At 41.9% G+C, this 17,641-nt stretch overlaps 1 protein-coding gene across 2 annotated transcripts; it reads right to left on the bottom strand.

Moving 5' to 3' along the window:
* Nucleotides 1–2,604: 2,604 nt before the first annotated feature.
* Nucleotides 2,605–15,185, bottom strand: LOC110503784 (lysosomal dipeptide transporter MFSD1). Of its 2 annotated transcripts, XM_021582318.3 has the most exons (16): nucleotides 14,890–15,185; nucleotides 14,603–14,655; nucleotides 14,010–14,122; nucleotides 13,373–13,415; nucleotides 12,568–12,635; nucleotides 12,362–12,470; nucleotides 12,142–12,244; nucleotides 9,801–9,899; nucleotides 9,190–9,301; nucleotides 8,131–8,187; nucleotides 7,682–7,838; nucleotides 7,253–7,350; nucleotides 6,949–7,061; nucleotides 6,816–6,863; nucleotides 6,566–6,626; nucleotides 2,605–4,238 (listed from the first exon to the last, which is right to left on the bottom strand). In XM_021582318.3, exons 1-16 carry the CDS (start codon nucleotides 15,050–15,052, stop codon nucleotides 4,235–4,237), a joined length of 1,401 nt encoding a protein of 466 aa, XP_021437993.1. In that variant the 5' UTR covers nucleotides 15,053–15,185; the 3' UTR covers nucleotides 2,605–4,234. The 2 variants fall into 2 exon arrangements, with proteins under 2 accessions (XP_021437993.1, XP_021437994.1); XM_021582319.3 differs by lacking the exon at nucleotides 2,605–4,238 and having other exon boundaries at nucleotides 6,520–6,626; nucleotides 14,890–15,150.
* Between the last annotated feature and the right edge of the window lie 2,456 nt (nucleotides 15,186–17,641).

Below are 17,641 nucleotides of genomic sequence, written 5' to 3'. Positions count from 1 at the left end.
TTTGTTACTTTACAGCCTTATTCTAAAATGGATGAAATGAAGAAAAAAAGCCTTAGCAATCTACACATAATGCCCCATAATGACAAAGCAACTCGTTTTGAAATTTTTGCTAATTTATTAAAAATAAAAAACTGAAATACCTTCTTTACATAAGCATTAAGACCCTTTGTTATGTGACTTGAAATTGAGCTCAGGTGCATCCTGTTTTCATTGATCATCCTTGAGATGTTTCTACAATTTGATTGGACTCCACCTGTGGTAAATTCAATTGATTGGATATGATTTGGAAAGGCACACACCTGTCTATATAAGGTTTCACAGTTGTCAGAGCAAAAACCTAGCCATGAGGTCGAGCAAAGTGTCCGGTGAGCCCTGAGACAGGATTGTGTCGAGGCACAGATCTGTGGAATGGTACCAAAAGATTTCTCCAGCATTGAAGATCCCCAAGAACACAGTGACCTCCATCATTCTTAAATGGAAGAAGTTTGGAGGCACCAAGACTCTTCCTAGAGCTGGCTACCCGGCCAAACTGAGCAATCGGGGGAGAAGGGTCTTGGTCAGGGAGGTGACCGAGAACCCGATGGTCACTCTGACAGAGCTCCAGAGTTCCTCTGTGGAGATAGGAGAACCTTCCAGAAGAACAACTGTCTCTGCAGCACTCCACCAATCAGGACTTTATGGTAGAGTGACCAGACGGAAGCCACTCCTCAGTAAAAGGCACATGACAGCCCGCTTGGAGTTCGCCAAAAGGCACCTAAAGGCTCTCAGACCATGGGAAACGAGATTCTCTGGTCTGTTGAAACCAAAATTGAAACCATGATTGGCCTGAATGCCAAGCGTCATGTCTGGAGGAACCCTGGCACCATCCCTACGGTGAAGCATGGTGGTGGCAGCATCATGCTTTGGGGATGTTTTTCAGCAGCAAGGACTGGGAGACTAGTAAAGATTGAGGCAAAGATGAATGGAGAAAAGTACAGAGAGAACCTTGATGAAAACCTGCTCCAGAGCACTCAGGACCTCTGACTGGGGCGAAGGTTCACCTTCCAACAGGACAATGATCCTAAGCACACAGCCAAGACAATGCAGGAGTGGCTTCGGGACAAGTCTCTGAATGTCCTTGTGTGGCCCAGCCAGAGCCAGCACTTGAACCTGATCTCTGGAGAGACCTGAAAATAGCTGTGCAGCAACGCTTCCCATCCAACCTGACAATGCTTTAGAGATCTGCAGAGAATAATGGAAGAAACTCCCCAAATACCGGTGTGCCAAGCTTGTGGCGTCATATCCAAGAAGACTTGAGGTTGTAATCATTTCCAAAGGTGCTTCAACAAAGTACTGAGTAAAGGATCTGAATACTTAAGGCAATGTGATATTTCATGTTTTATTTGTAATACATAACAAAAAAAACATTTTTTAAAGGTTTTTGATTTGTCATTATGGGGCATTGTGTGTCAATTTATGAGGGGAAAAAAACAATGTAATAAACGTTATAAGGCTGTAACCTAACAAAATGTGAGAAAACTTAAGGGGTCTGCATACTTTCCGAAGGCACTGTGTACTAGTCTGCTATACAGTACCAGTCAAAAGTTTGGACACCTACTTATTCAAGGGGTTTTCTTTTAAAATGATTTTCTACATTGTAGAATAATAGTGAAGACAAACTATGTTTAACACTTTTTTTGGTTGCTACATGATTCCATGTGTTATTTCATAGTTTTTGATGTCTTCACTATTATTCTACAATATAGTAAAAATAAAAACTCTTGAATGAGCAAGTGTGTCCAAACTTTTGACTGTTACTATATATATATATATATATATATATATACAACAATTTCACTGAGTTACAGTTCATATAATGAAATCAGTCTATTTAAATAAATGTATTAGGCCCTAATCTATGCATTTCACATGACTGGGCAGGGGCGCAGCCAATCAGAATGAGTTTTTCCACACAAAAGGACTTTATTACAGACAGAAATACCCCTCAGTTTCATCAGCTGTCAGGGTGGGTAGTCTCAGACGATCCTGCAGATGAAGAATCCAGATGTGGAGGTCCTGGGCTGGTGTCGTTACACGTGGTCTGCGGTTGTGAGGCCAGTTGGATATTCTGCCAAATTCTCCAAAACTATGTTGGAGATGAGTTATGGTAGAGGAATTAACATTCAATTATCAGCTCATGAAACATGGGACCAACACTTTACATGTTGGGAAGGGATATTTTTTTCTCACAAAAGTAGTCCTGTATTAGCGGACTGACATAAACCTCCCCCAACCGATTCCTGCAGCTATGGACAGGCTGGGTTTAGATGTCGAGGGGGTTAAGTGCAGAGTAGGCCGCATTACTTCAGTACACTCCTGCCAGTGAGGACAGGTGGGTACAGTACTGATCTGGAGGAAGGAGAAGGGAATTTAGCATCTATGTGTGGAAAGTGTGTGTGTGTGGGGGGGAGGAGGTAGCAGTTGCGAAGGCCAAAAGCAGACATGGGCCTGAGTTTGGCCAGTTTCTCCTCAGTCTGCTGACTGACCCTCTGACTCCTCTTAACCCTACATGGACAGCAGGGGGAGTGGAATAATCATCATCATGGTGAAAATAAATCAAATGGGTCTGTTTTTACAAACTTTTATTCGCCGTCCTGAGACAATACTGTTGTATATAAAAGTCAATTTGATCAGACAGAATGACAATCAGATCTGGCAAGGACACAATGGCCTGATGTTATTTAACAACCACAGTGAACATCAGCTATGTAACAAGAACATCCGCTTGTTTTAGTTATTTTTTTAACCAAATTGTCATTAAATGTGTAATATTCTGTGGCGATTTAAAATTACGACAAGTATATTATTAAATGTATGACTACACATGGTACCTCGAGGCCAAGGGGCTCTAACCCTGTTCCTGAAGCACTACCGTCCTGTAGGTTCACTCCAACCCTAATACAGCACAGCCGATTCTAACGATTAGCTGGTTGATAAGCTGAACCAGGTTAGTTACAACTGGGGTTGGAGTGAAAACCTACAGGAGGGTTGTTCTCCAGGAACAGGGTTGGAGCCCCGTGCTCTAGGCAGTTCTAGGCAATAGAACATGTTATTTAGAGTTGTTAGACATTTGTTAGTTCAACTCAAAACAGACAGCACTCTTAGTGAAATTTACACAGAGACTATTCTGCAGCTAAGACAAACAAACAGCCTTCACAACTTCAAATGGTATATGGATAGGCTTCCTCTACCACAATAATTTGACCTAATACAATGCTACGACAGGCCACTTGGTTCAAGCTCAGGTTGTCCTGCAGAAAACTGACTCAGGATTAAAGACTGAAGCGATCCTTCATTACAATAGAAAAACTATCAAAAGTGATTTTGTCATTAGAATGATCATTTGATTTAGTGGTTTTCAACATATGAAAGTATCTCTTGGCAATTTCCTGAGATTGATCAATAAACATCAACAAAACAAAGTATGTATCCTTTCATTCAGTTGTACAGCAGAGGGTTTCCACCCAATTGCCAATGTTATAGTATTGTTAAAAGTCCTCCTTCATACACATAAGCCAGGTCATTTTCTCAAAGGACAATGTAAAACTGCTGCTTTCAAAATTTGGTGTTATTTTTGTACATTGGGTGAATTGAAATATAAAATGTTTCCCTTTAAAATTCCTGTATCACTTTGACAAGTGATAAAGGCTTGACGGTGTGTCAGTGTAACGTTTTACGAGCCTCTATGACCAGCCAAGAGCAAAGAAAGGAATGAATGAAGGAACAGCGCTATAAAGAATTAAACCCAATGCCGATTCTAACTTTACATGTCTGAAGTAAAAGTCACTCAGCCTGGCGTCTTGTTCTAGACATTTATAAACCTTTTAAAAACACAAGTCTGTTTAAAGTGCTTTCTGGTGCCCCACTCTACTGACATTAAAGTATGATTGGTGCTGAGGTTTGAGGTTCCAAAGCATGCACACAACACCAATCAGTCATTAGCCAGCCCTTGACACAGCCACTGGAGGGAGCAGTCAGAGAGACGACGGCGTTGGTATGTGATGTCAGAGCAGAGGGGTCAGCATCTGAGCTGCGATGGGTCAGTATGTTGCTGGGAGGGGTCAGTGACAATGCAAGGCTGGGTCAGTGTGCAGGTGGGAGGAGTAGTGCAGACACGCCCCCTAGCAGGTGATTGACAGCTGTGGTCATGTCCGTGCAGCCAGCTGGTACAGAGGGCTCAGGACTGTGTGACCGCTCACCTGGAAAACAGTACAAGACAGGGCCAATGCATTAGTCCGGGATACTCAGCACACAGTCAGACACAGACCTTCTAGAACCATAAATCCAGTCCTTCTCTACTGCCCTTGTTGATAAGTGAAACAGCTTCATACTGTTTTTCACATCTGCATGGGCAAGTAAACAAGGGCAGAGGGAAAGGGACAACGTGTTGGAGAGGAATTGGGCCGAGCAGTGACACTACACACACGAGCAGAAGCAGGTTAGACAACACATGGGCCACACCCAGGAACAGTGTATGCCGACTTAGGAGAGACAGAACTGGTTAAGGAGCATGAAAACATTATGCAGATTGTCTATATCAAGAGTTTAGTCTATATCAAGAGTTTGTCTATATCAAGAGTTTATTGTCTATATCAAGAGTTTATTGTCTATATCAAGAGTTTAGTCTATATCAAGAGTTTATTGTCTATATCAAGAGTTTATTGTCTATATCAAGAGTTTATTGTCTATATCAAGAGTTTATTGTCTATATCAAGAGTTTATTGTCTATATCAAGAGTTTATTGTCTATATCAAGAGTTTATTGTCTATATCAAGAGTTTATTGTCTATATCAAGAGTTTATTGTCTATATCAAGAGTTTATTGTCTATAGCAAGAGTTTGTCTATATCAAGAGTTTATTGTCTATATCAAGAGTTTATTGTCTATAGCAAGAGTTTATTGTCTATATCAAGAGTTTATTGTCTATATCAAGAGTTTAGTGTCTATATCAAGAGTTTATTGTCTATATCAAGAGTTTATTGTCTATATCAAGAGTTTATTGTCTATATCAAGAGTTTATTGTCTATAGCAAGAGTTTATTGTCTATATCAAGAGTTTATTGTCTATATCAAGAGTTTATTGTCTATATCAAGAGTTTAGTGTCTATATCAAGAGTTTAGTCTATATCAAGAGTTTATTGTCTATATCAAGAGTTTGTCTTTATCAAGAGTTTATTGTCTATAGCAAGAGTTTATTGTCTATAGCAAGAGTTTGTCTATATCAAGAGTTTATTGTCTATATCAAGAGTTTATTGTCTATATCAAGAGTTTGTCTATATCAATAGTTTATTGTCTATATCAAGAGTTTATTGTCTATATCAAGAGTTTGTCTATATCAAGAGTTTGTCTATATCAAGAGTTTATTGTCTATAGCAAGAGTTTATTGTCTATAGCAAGAGTTTATTGTCTATAGCAAGAGTTTATTGTCTATAGCAAGAGTTTATTGTCTATATCAAGAGTTTGTCTATATCAAGAGTTTATTGTCTATATCAAGAGTTTGTCTATAGCAAGAGTTTATTGTCTATAGCAAGAGTTTATTGTCTATAGCAAGAGTTTATTGTCTATATCAAGAGTTTATTGTCTATATCAAGAGTTTATTGTCTATATCAAGAGTTTATTGTCTATATCAAGAGTTTATTGTCTATATCAAGAGTTTATTGTCTATATCAAGAGTTTATTGTCTATATCAAGAGTTTATTGTCTATATCAAGAGTTTATTGTCTATATCAAGAGTTTATTGTCTATATCAAGAGTTTATTGTCTATATCAAGAGTTTATTGTCTATATCAAGAGTTTATTGTCTATATCAAGAGTTTGTCTATATCAAGAGTTTGTCTATATCAAGAGTTTATTGTCTATATCAAGAGTTTATTGTCTATATCAAGAGTTTATTGTCTATATCAAGAGTTTATTGTCTATATCAAGAGTTGCTCAAAGTCTAAATCTATTTTACTTAATCCAGAGCGGTCAAATGATATACTACGCTTGCACATGTTAATTCAGAATGTTAATTACAAACCTGAAATGTTTTCATTAAACCCACTTGGGATCATATATGGTAGAGCTTCTCTTACAACTGTCTCTGAGCATTCAGATAAGGTGAGAGAGGTTGGGAACCCTAGTGAAGAATATCACAGTTGCAGGCTTTTCTTTTTAGTTCAGCACCAGTTCAGCACCATGTTTAATAATAGATTGATAATAGGTCCTTGCCTTCCTCATGAGTGGGTTGAGAACCTATTGTTCAGTGGCTCTTGTCTATTGAGTGCTTCTACACCTGCATTGCTTGCCGTTTGGGGTTTTAGGCTGGGTTTCTGTACAGCACTTTGAGATATCAGCTGATGTAAGAAGGGCTTTATAAATACATTTGATTTGATAGCAGGGCAGAAAGGACAGTATCTGTGTAGACTATTCAGGATAGGAAGCCGGGTCAAAACACACAGTCACACACACATTTGCATATATGGCTATATAAATAAATTTGATTTGAGTGTGAGAGGAGGAGAAAGGTGAAAGGTCATGGATACTCACTCTGAATTGGAGTCCTTCAGGAGTTTGGCCCTGGCAGAGGCTGAGAGGTTCAGATCTCCTCCTGAAGAGAGAGGGAGGGAGTAATGGAGAGTGGCAGGGAGAGGAAAAGAGGGAGAAGGACAGAAAGAGAAAGGGTGGGAGAGAGAATGGGAGAGGAATATCAAAGAGCATGGTTAGTGATGATATCATAAGGCACGCTCCACTGTGAGTGGTTTAATGGTGTCAGGAGGCCCGCTCCCAGCTCTCTTACCTCGTAGATAATCAACAAAGTACAGCATCACTACCGCGATCAGCGCCACTGAGAGAGAGAGAGAGAGAGACACACACACACATTTATTGGTTGACTCAACACACACACACACACACACACACGTGTTACTCACAGCAGACACAGGCGGTGAAGAAGACCTCCAGGAAGAGGTATCCCTTGTTGTCCAGAATAGATCCTGCTGCCATGGAGATCAGAGCCAGGCCCAGGTTCTGGATGGACTGCATGCTGGGAGGTAGGAAGGCCATGCGTCATCATCAACAACAGCAGCATCACCACCACCGTCATCATCAACAATAACTACAACATCAACAGCATCATCATCACAGTCACAAATAATGGATAGAATGCAAACGCCTGTAGGTATGAAACACTTTTCTGGTTACACAGAAAGGGTGGGTAGGAGCAGGTGTACTTACAAGCCATAGGCGGTCCCCAGCTGATGCTCTGGCACCACGAAGGCCACCATGGGCCACAGGGCACAGGCCAGCAGGGAGTAGGACAAACCCAACAGGGACTGGAGGACACAGATACACAGTACCATTATCAACACCATTCACTGTACCTGGTTACCCAGTCACAATACAACTCAATTACTATGTATAAACTAAATCTAAAATCTGACTTCATTCCTCTGGAAGCAGGATGTAATTGTCTTGCAGGACTAAACAAAAGCAACTGTTCAAGGACCCAGTGATCCAAGGTTGCGCGTCCAAATCTGGCCCACCGCTCATCACTGCATACACTAGGTTTCTAGTGAATGTCCTACTAAATGTCTCCAAGGTCATATTCTGCTGTGAACCACTCTGCGCCATTCTAACGATAATCAAATGGAGAATGGTCATCACCATGGCGATCCAGGGGTTCCAGAAGGTGAAGGCGAGCATCATGTGGGCTATGAGTGTCGTGACGACGGCACACAGCACCCAGATCACGTTCTTCCCTGTCCTGTCCACCATGAAGCCCAACAAAGGAGAGGCTGGGGCTGAGATGATGTACACAATACTGGGAGAGGGGACACAGAGGGAGAGGGTGGAGAGAGGGGACACAGAGGGAGAGGGTGGAGAGAGGGGACATGGAGGGAGAGATAGTGATTGTGTTTAGAAGGGTGCCAGAGACACAGTTACAATGTGTTGTGACGGTTCATAGTCTGAGGTGAGATGAGAGCTAAAACAAACCTCATTTGAAGAACTCCTCACAAAAAGTTGAGTGGCACATCCTCACTCTGTCCAAATTGAATCACTGGTCTTATTAGTTACTCCGGCATCTCAGACTAGGGTAAAGAGTTGTGTGTTACCTGTTAATTGCTCTTGCTTCTTGAGGTGAGAAGTTGAACTTTTCAATGAAGAAAACCCTGCAAGGGGAAGACCGACAGGTGAGAAGAACAGTCAGTCACAGCAGACCAGAGTGGTACGGAGTATGTCCATACTATCACTGCAACATATCCCACCACCACATTAAGCACATCCCTGTTCCTGTTCTATAGGCATTCATTACAACTCAACACAGAGGAATGTGCTCTTTACGCTGCTATACAGGGCCTTTGGGAGCAATTGACAGTTCCTCAGAGTGTTTTAGCACACAAGCACATGCGCGCGCACACACACCAATCACCCATCCATCCCTTCCAGCCAGCTACCAAGTAGAGTTGCACCTGGTCCACACATTGTTGAACCGCAGCACATGGTATTGAACAGGCTCCAGCAGCCAGGTAAGTATTGTAACAACAAACAAAAAAATCTATATTCCATAACATGTATTTGCTCAACAGGCATCGCCACTCTCCCCCCATATCCCTCTCCCCCCGTCCCCCCCATATCTCGCTCTCTGCATCTCTCTCTCCCTGCCCCCCCTCCCCATATCCCTGTCCCCCACATATCTCGCTCTGCCCCCCCTCCCCATATCCCTCTCCCCCTGTCCCCCCCATATCTCGCTCTCTGCATCTCTCGCTCTCTGCCCCCTCTCCCCATATCCCTCTCCCCCCCATATCTCGCTCTCTGCCCCCCCTCCCCATATCCCTCTCCCCCCATATCCCGCTCTCTGCATCTCTCCCCAGTACTCGCTTTCCTACCCACTCAGGGGGTTAGATTACATGGTCTCTAACAGTTAATGATTTAAAATCAGCTTGGGAGCAAAACATTATTCCAAAAGAGTTCATGATATTATATTCACTCAAGGTATTTTACATGATGGAGAATAGACATTGCATTTGAGGGGACAGGCATGAAGTGGCAGCACATAATCCCTGATCTACAATCACCTTGCAGCCCAAATAACTACTTGTGATAAAGCTGGCAATATTGGTGAGGGTTTTGACTGATAAGACATGATGACTGATGGTTCGTGTGCTACTCACTGTCCCAGTCCAATGAAGGGGAAGATGGCCACGTAGTAGCCCACACAGATGATGAAGATGAGCCACAGTGGGAAGGGGAAGTCCTTCACATCCGTCAGCTTGATCACTTCCCCTACACACACACACAAAACACATGTTCAACACACCGAGCCAGTCTTGGCTAAAGCATCCCCTTAGGAAAGGAGTGTGACAGCCAGGCAATAACCCACAGGAAGTAGTACTATGACCCGTGACCTCCGCCCCTGTCACACTAAAGCCAGCCCAGGGAAACGCTGAGCACGGTAGAAACACAGGCTAACTTCCCAATAATCAATTCTGACAAGATTACATGCAACACAATGGGGAGTTTGATGTTTCCCAGGTGGATAGAGCTCCTTAAATCAACTAAATTCATCAAGGCAAAATGAGATTGGCTAATGGTGACAGGTTAACAGAAGGAACCTACCCTCTACCACCGCCCTCCTCACACCAACATCGTCAGAATACAGTGGACATGATAACCATAGCACATAGATAATGACCATCATCCCAGTCAATGCCATTATCCTGTGTAGTTCAGCTCTGATTGGGACACACATCGGAGGCAGTCACTGACTGCCGTGTTAGCTCACCGGTCGCTCCCTGTTCCTTGTTGAGGATCCTCTCGGCCCTCTTGTCCAGGTAGCCCAACACCAGAGCACAGACCAGAGAGAATATACATGTCGCCCCAGCTGGAGAAGGAGAGAGAGAGATGGAGAGAGCACAAGCAAGAGAGAGAAAGGGTGAGGGGGGGATAAAGGAGAGCCAGGAAAATCATTACATCAGCTATGAACAGGTAGGTGTGGCTCATGAACCTACAGCAGCACAATAGGGTAAGTCCTCAGGAGAAGAGCCTGCCAAGGATCTTTAAAGCCCCGCCTAGTTCAGTCTCAATAAGCATGACTGCTTCCTTTAGGACCAACAGTCAGAGTAATAAGATTAAAAAGTAGCTCAAAAAGTTTTACTTTAGATTTTGTGTCGAGAGTGATTGCCGGAATGCTTTTGATTTCTTGGGGGTGGTCGAAGATCTCTACATCACACTCCCTCACTCACATCACATCCCACCCTCTACATTAGAGGGGTTTGTAGTCCAATAAATATTCTCTATTAAAACAGGTGAAATTTCACTAAGTATGTGGCAAAATCCAGTAGGCTTTGGTTTGAATTAACAGTAGGATATGGACATATTAGACCCATCTCACAGGCTTAATGTTCCTCTGTAGTTTCTGTAAAGCATCAGCACATATCTACTGGGGCTCCATTATTCCATTCTAATGTTACAGGACTGTACGAGTCCTGCTGGAGAGAACACACAGACTGCTGGGCTCCTCTTATTCCCGTGGAGCGAGTGAGGACACCCACCATGAAAGAGGAAGTGAAAAGAGAAAAGAGAAGTGAGGCGGAGGATCACGAAACTGAAACCTCCTCCATCACGTGATTCATCAGACAAATGACTCTGTGGTTGTGTTTTTTACTCTCCCTCCCCTCTTTTCTCCATCCCTCTCTGTGCTGAAATTAGAGAGCATTTGTAATAGAAGTGGTATGGTGTTGCAGGCAGGGCTGTCTGGGCTGGATATGTAACCTGAGGCTCAATGTAGACAGCAGGCCTGGGAATTTAGCTCACTCTCCTCCTGATCAAATATGTACATGCAACTCACTCACACGAAGGGTGGTTCTGTATTATGTCATATGTGGATCCTAATAAAATACTAAGCACACACACGTGATGCACGGGTTGACTCATAACCCGCAGTCCCTGCGGTTATATCAGCGGGCCGGGTGGGTTTAGGTTCATTCAATATAGTGTGGATGAAGGGTGGGTGGAATGAAGAGAAACAATGTTTTAAAAAAATAAATAAATGTATAATTCTGGTAGTTTCACCACCACAAACAGAGGATCTCAGCAAAGGTAACTTTTTATTATAATAATAATTAGTATTACTAGGCCTAGTCTTATTAAATATTCACTTTACAGTTGGAAATGCAAGCACCTACTCCGTAAAGAGACCAAGATTTAACTTCACGGACTGGGAGGACGAGAGAAGCCGAAGAGATCGACGAAATCCAGAGGTACAAAGCACTGACTTTTCCCTGGAGGATTGTGTGGAGGAAAGTTTGCTTGCTTTCTGGGAGAAGCAGGAGTGTACCTTCCCTCAACTCCGGTCTCTTGCAAAGAGAATTCTCTGCATTCCAGCATCAAGCACATCGAGTGAATGCGCCTTCAGCACTGCCGGGCACGTTACTGAAACCAGGCGCAACCGACTGAAACCTGGCACAGCAGACACTATTCCGTTTCTTAAATTAACAGTGCTGCAAAAAAAAGCAAGACAAAGTAGGCAATTATAGCCTCATAACTGGTCAGTGGGTACTTTCATTTTCTAAACTTTGTTGTGTTGTAGCCAATTGATTTTTGAAGCCAATTATTATTATTATTATTTCCCCCATTCATTTTTTTATTTTTATTAATTCATATACCGGTATAGGATATTAGCCCACACAGGCAGTCGGCCTACAAGATGTCCATTTATTGTTTCCTTTCAGTAAAATGATAGATTACTGTTCAATAGGCCTAAGAATTTTCAATTGCTCAAGAAAAAACATTGTTCAATAAATTAAAACCCCAATTGTTTTATTTTTTTTAAACAGCCGTGCAGTCGGCCTTACAAGAGATCCATTCATTGTTTCACATTTTGTTTTGTTTCAGTAAAACAATAGGCTACTGTTCAATAAGTGCAATCCTTTTAATATGCTCAAGAGAAATGTAATGGTTCAATAAAGTGTGCAAGACAAAAATATATAGAGATTTTTGATATTTGCGGGTTGGGGATCATGTTTTTCCACATAGTAACCCATCCACAATCGCTCTACTATCAATTGCTGATGGGTGCGGGTGAACAAACAGCTGACCCCTACATCACTAAACACTTAACTCACCGATCATGAGCGAGACTCCCAGAGTGGTGTGTCCTGTCGAGCCGACCAGGTCAGCGACACGGTTGTACACCCAGCCCATGATGTTCATGTTGACCGTGCTACCCTGAGGGACAGGAGACAACCCAACACTCCCTGATCAGCCACATAAATAAAGCCTTAAGTATGTGCTTCTGTATCTATCTATATACGCCGTTATATTTCGCTTCTATCATGTTCTTACCAGCCTGGCCATGCTGAGCTGAAGACCAAACACCAAGTTGAGTTCCTTCCCTTTGAACCAGTTCACTGCATAGGTGTTCTGGGCCACAGCCAGAGACTCACCTCCAATCCTACCCAGAGAGAGAGCACTTAGTTAGGGGGAGAGAAGTGGCTTGGAACTGTAGCAAGGACTAGCTCAGTGACAAAATAGACTAAAATACATCTTACCCAAACACAAAGCGTCCAATCTCCATTAACCAGAATAGATCTAGAAGTGCCCCAACAGCAACTATAACCTGTGGAAATACACAGTGGTGGAAAAAGTACAATGGTCAGTCATACTTTAATAAAAGTAAAGATGGTTCAGTAAAGGTCACCCAGTAAAATCCTACTTGACAAAAAAAAAGTATAAAAGTATCTGGTTTGAAATGTACTTAAGTACAGTGGGGGATAAAACAGTCCATTGTCATACTGGAGTAAAAGTCTAAGTAAATGCTCTACATCAAATTCCTTATATTACGCAAACCAGACAGAACGATTTTCTTGTTGTTATTTACGGACAGCCAGGGGCACACTCCAACTCTCACATCATTTACAAAGTATTTGTGTTTAGTGAGTCCACCAGATCAGAGACAGTAGAGATGACAACGCGTTATATTGATAGGTGCGTGAATTGGACCATATTGCGGTCCTTCCTGAGCATTTAAAATGTAAACATATACTTTTGGGTGTCAGTGAAAATGTATGGGAGTAAAAAGTACATATTTTCTCTGGGAATGTAGTGAAGTAAAAGTACAAACCATGGGATATTGTGTGTAGATTAATGGAGGGGGAAAAAACTATTTCATCCATTTTTTAATAAATTTGTAACATAACAAAATGTAGAAAAATTAAAAAGAGTCTGAATAATTTCTGAATTCACTCTAGATTACCACTGGAAATAGATCAATTGAATTTGTACTACACATTTTGTAGAAGAGGAGCTCTCAAATACAGCTCTCAAACACATCTCCATCATGTGGTGTGCACCTACCTGTCCAACGCAGACAAACAGGGCGAAGATTATCGTTCCTAGCCTACCAGACGAGGAGAAGCACAGTGACAGAAACTATGTTTACATGGGGATAATTTGAAGTGAACATAAACATGTTCGTCACAATGTTATCTCTCCTTGTGTTGCTGGAGATGACAGCCCTAGTTCATTATGGATTCAGATTAATCCTCCATACACAATTACCCCTGCATCTTTTGTTGTCAGAGGTTCATGGTGAGACTGGGGATTTCCTACTAACACACTGGCAGACAAACACTACCCATATTACAGTAGGTACACAGGCTGTATTGGCCATGGAGGAGTGTGGGGGAAAACACACCTACAACCAGCATCCACACACCAGGGTGATTACAGAATCCGAAAACATATTATACAAATGTGACGTAAAGGATCCTAGGGTATTAATCTCTATTGTACACCTACAGTTTCTGCTCTGAGAAGCACAGCACTATGCATGCGTTATGTGACTGTAACCAGGTAGTCACTGGACGCAAGAGGTTAAATACCTTGTCCGCACCAGTACAAGACGGTTATCCTTGGATGGCGATAACCAAGTATTCCATGTAGGGAATGTACAGGTGTACAGTAGTGTTTAACTAGTAACCTGTGGTCCTACCTGATGCCAAAGACCCTGTCGAGCAGGAAGCCCCCCAGGAAACAGAGCACCACGTTGGGCCAGGAGTACCAGGCATAGAGCTGCATGAACATGGACGTGTTGAGCTTCATGTCCTAGTGCAGACCAGAGAGGACAGAGAATGTCAGTGCATTGGTAGCCCAAATTACTAGAAAGGTCTCTTCAAGAAAGCAAAACAAAGGCAAAGAAAAAACACCAATATGAACTGAGAGTGCATGGACCAACCATACACTAACTGGTATGACCTGATATTCGTCTGTTGTTTGCAGTATTAGAAAACCTTTGAGCACGATGACAAGAGAGAAAGGTAGCTGTGCTAGTTCTAATGGGCCATTTCCTTGTGACACACTGCTTTGTTTCACTTATCAGCAAGCTTACAACATCATGGTGATGTCATGAAGAGTCAGACATCCATATAACTCGAATGTGTCCATAGAGTTAGAATAACTACAATAACTATAGTTATTTCCCATACTGAAGCATCGGAGGAAGGCTCTGGCATACAGCAGGCTAGGCTACAATGACGAAAGAGTGACATGATGTGACAGACGGAAACTTCAGTCGTCCTTCCTCACCTGTATGACTTGAGTCTGCAAAGCAGCGGGGTTATCATAACAGAAGTAACTTCCTGCAACAAAGTAACGCTGTTAGTGGGTAGAATTGATACATCAAAGTGCTGACTGATACTGTACATTCTAAACCAGCTCGTATTTGATTGATACAGTCATAGAAGGCTACATCATTGTGAAAGATAATCAAAGTCTGATATCCAAAAGCAATTAGTCTGATAGTCAGTTAGCTGAATGAAGCCTAAACTCTCCAAAGAATTTGGTTGGAATTTCGTTGGAACCGCCCTGCTCACCGAATCCCAGAAAGCACATAAAAAGCAGGACGAAAATGCGGTGAGGCAGCCGTCTCGGGTCACAGAGCGCGGACATCGGTTTAACCGGTCCGCTTTCATTTCTGGGACCTGAAGACGCGATATCCCCTTCATCGTCCAAAAGGTTCTGTCGCTCTTCCGCCATCTTCGTCTGTGTTTTGGAAAGGAAGGAAAAAGGATAATACGGCGCAGACAGTCATATGACATTCACGTGACTCGTCTCGGCTGAGCGCAGCAGTCAAAGGAGTGCAAAAGAGTCCAGTAACGAGCGAATGACCATAAAGGAGCAAAACGCTGATCTTTACATATTCTACTTTAGAATATTCAATACGATGGTGATTGCTAAGGCGGGTCATTCATATATTAGATAATTGAATGAAATTAATTAATTTGACAATATATATTTTTATTCAGATGAAGTCGGACGTTTTTCAACCACTCCACAAATTTCTTAATAACAAACTATAGTTTTGGCAAGTTGGTTAGGACATCTACTTTGTGCATGACACAAGTCATTTTTACAACAATTGTTTACAGACAGATTATTTCACTTATAATTCACTGTATCACAGTTCCAGTGGGTCAGAAGTTTACATACACTAAATTGACTGTGCCTTTAAACAGCTTGGAAAATTCCAGAATATGATGTCATGGCGTCAGAAGCTTTTGCTAGGCTAATTGACATAATTTGAGTCAATTGGAGGTGTACCGGTGGATGTATTTCAAGGCCTACCTTCAAACGCAGTGCCTCTTTGCTTGACATCATGGGAAAATCAAAAGGAATCGGTCAAGAACTCAGATTTTTTTTGTAGACCTCCATAAGTCATCCTTGGGAGCAATTTCCAAACACCTGATGAACCACGTTCATCTGTACAAACAATAGTATGCAAGTATAAACACCATGGGACCACGCAGCCATCATACCGCTCAGGAAGGAGACGCTTTCTGTCTCCTAGAGATGAACGTACTTTGTTGCGAAAAGTGCAAATCAAACCTATAACAACAGCAAAGGACCTTGTGAAGATGCTGGAGGAAACGGATACAAAATTATCTATATCCACAGTAAAATGAGTCCAATATAGACATAACCTGAAAGGAAGAAGCCACTGCTCCAAAACCACCATAAAAGAAGCTATACAATGGTTTGCAACTGCACATGGGGAAAAATATCGTACTTTTTTGGGAAATGTCCTCTGGTCTGATGAAACAAAAATAGAACTGTTTGGCCATAATGACCATCGTTATGTTTGGAGGAAAAAGGGGGACGCTTGCAAGCCGAAGAACACCATCCCAACCGTGAGGCACGGTGGTGGCAGCAGCATCATATTGTGGGGGTGCTTTGCTGCAGGATGGACTGGTGCTCTTCACAAAATAGATGGCATCATGAGGAATTTAAAATTATGTGGATATATTGAAGCAACATCTCAAGACATCTTTCAGGAAGTTAAAGCTTGGTCGCAAATGGGTCTTCCAAATGGACAATAACCCCAAGCATACTTCCAAGGTTGTGGCAAAATGGCTTAAGGACAACGAAGTCAAGGTATTGGAGTGGCCATCACAAAGCCCTGACCTCAATCCTATAGAAAATGTGTGGGCAGAACTGAAAAAGCATGTGCGAGCAAGGAGGCCTACAAACCTGACTCAGTTACACCAGCTCTGTCAGGAGGAATGGGCCAAAATTCACCCAACTTATTGTGGGAAGCTTGTGGAAGGCTAACCAAAATGGTTGATCAAGCTAAACAGTTTAAAGGCAATGCTACCAAATACTAATTGAGTGTATGTAAACTTGAGAGAGCGTGCTATGGAGTAGACATGCTTTGCTAGAGCTCCGCTCCATTTTGAAACAAATTAGTATTTATCTTAACCTCTCACGACCTATATCTTCAAACAAATATGACAAAGGGAAAAGGCACCAGAAAAGGGAGCGCTAAACAAGATCATTTGAATGAGATAGACAACGAACCAATTTCAACGTCGCCAACCCACGAGGAGTTAGCTGAAGAGGCTAGCTTCCAAGAGACCGCAAAGTGACATACTGGCTGCCATAAACTCACTAAGCAAGAAGGTGGACACAAGGTTGGCTGATATCTCAAAGAGTATTGGGACTTTGGCCGAAACTGTGAAGGCAACTCAGAAAAGGGTGCATGAGGTTGAGCAGACGACAGTCGATCACAAGGCCAGGCTACAGGACATAGAGTGTATGTAAACTTCTGACCCACTGGGAATGTGATGAAAGAAATTAAAGCTGAAATAAATCATTCTCTCGACTATTATTCTGACATTTCACATTCTTAAAATGAAGTGGTGATCCTATCTGACCTAAGACAGGGAATTTTTACTAGGGTTAAATGTCAGGAATTGTGAAAAACTGAGTTTAAATGTATTTGGCTAAGATGTTTGTAAACTTCTGACTTCAACTGTGTGTATATATATATATATATATATATATATATATATATATATATATATATATATATAAACTAACACTGTATACTTATTTTTTTCACTAACAATCACAGTTGTCTTTTCTTACTAGCACTGATTTTGCTGGTAGCTGCTTCATTTAAAAAAAACTTGCAATGACTGTAATATGTGGTTGTTTTTATCTACTTTATTTGAATGTAAGTTGCTCTGGATAAGAGAGTCTGCTAAATTACCTAAATGTAAATGTAAGAATCAATGGCTATATATAATTCATTCAAAAGTAATACAAATGTGCTGGGTAACATTAGCT

The sequence above is a fragment of the Oncorhynchus mykiss genome, chromosome 24 (genome assembly GCF_057628025.1).
Source record: "Oncorhynchus mykiss isolate SJ-2025 chromosome 24, ASM5762802v1, whole genome shotgun sequence".
In the NCBI taxonomy this organism is placed as follows: Eukaryota; Metazoa; Chordata; class Actinopteri; order Salmoniformes; family Salmonidae; genus Oncorhynchus; species Oncorhynchus mykiss.
The sequence above is the reverse complement of the archived record's forward strand: the minus strand, read 5'-3'. Positions and strand labels throughout refer to the sequence as shown.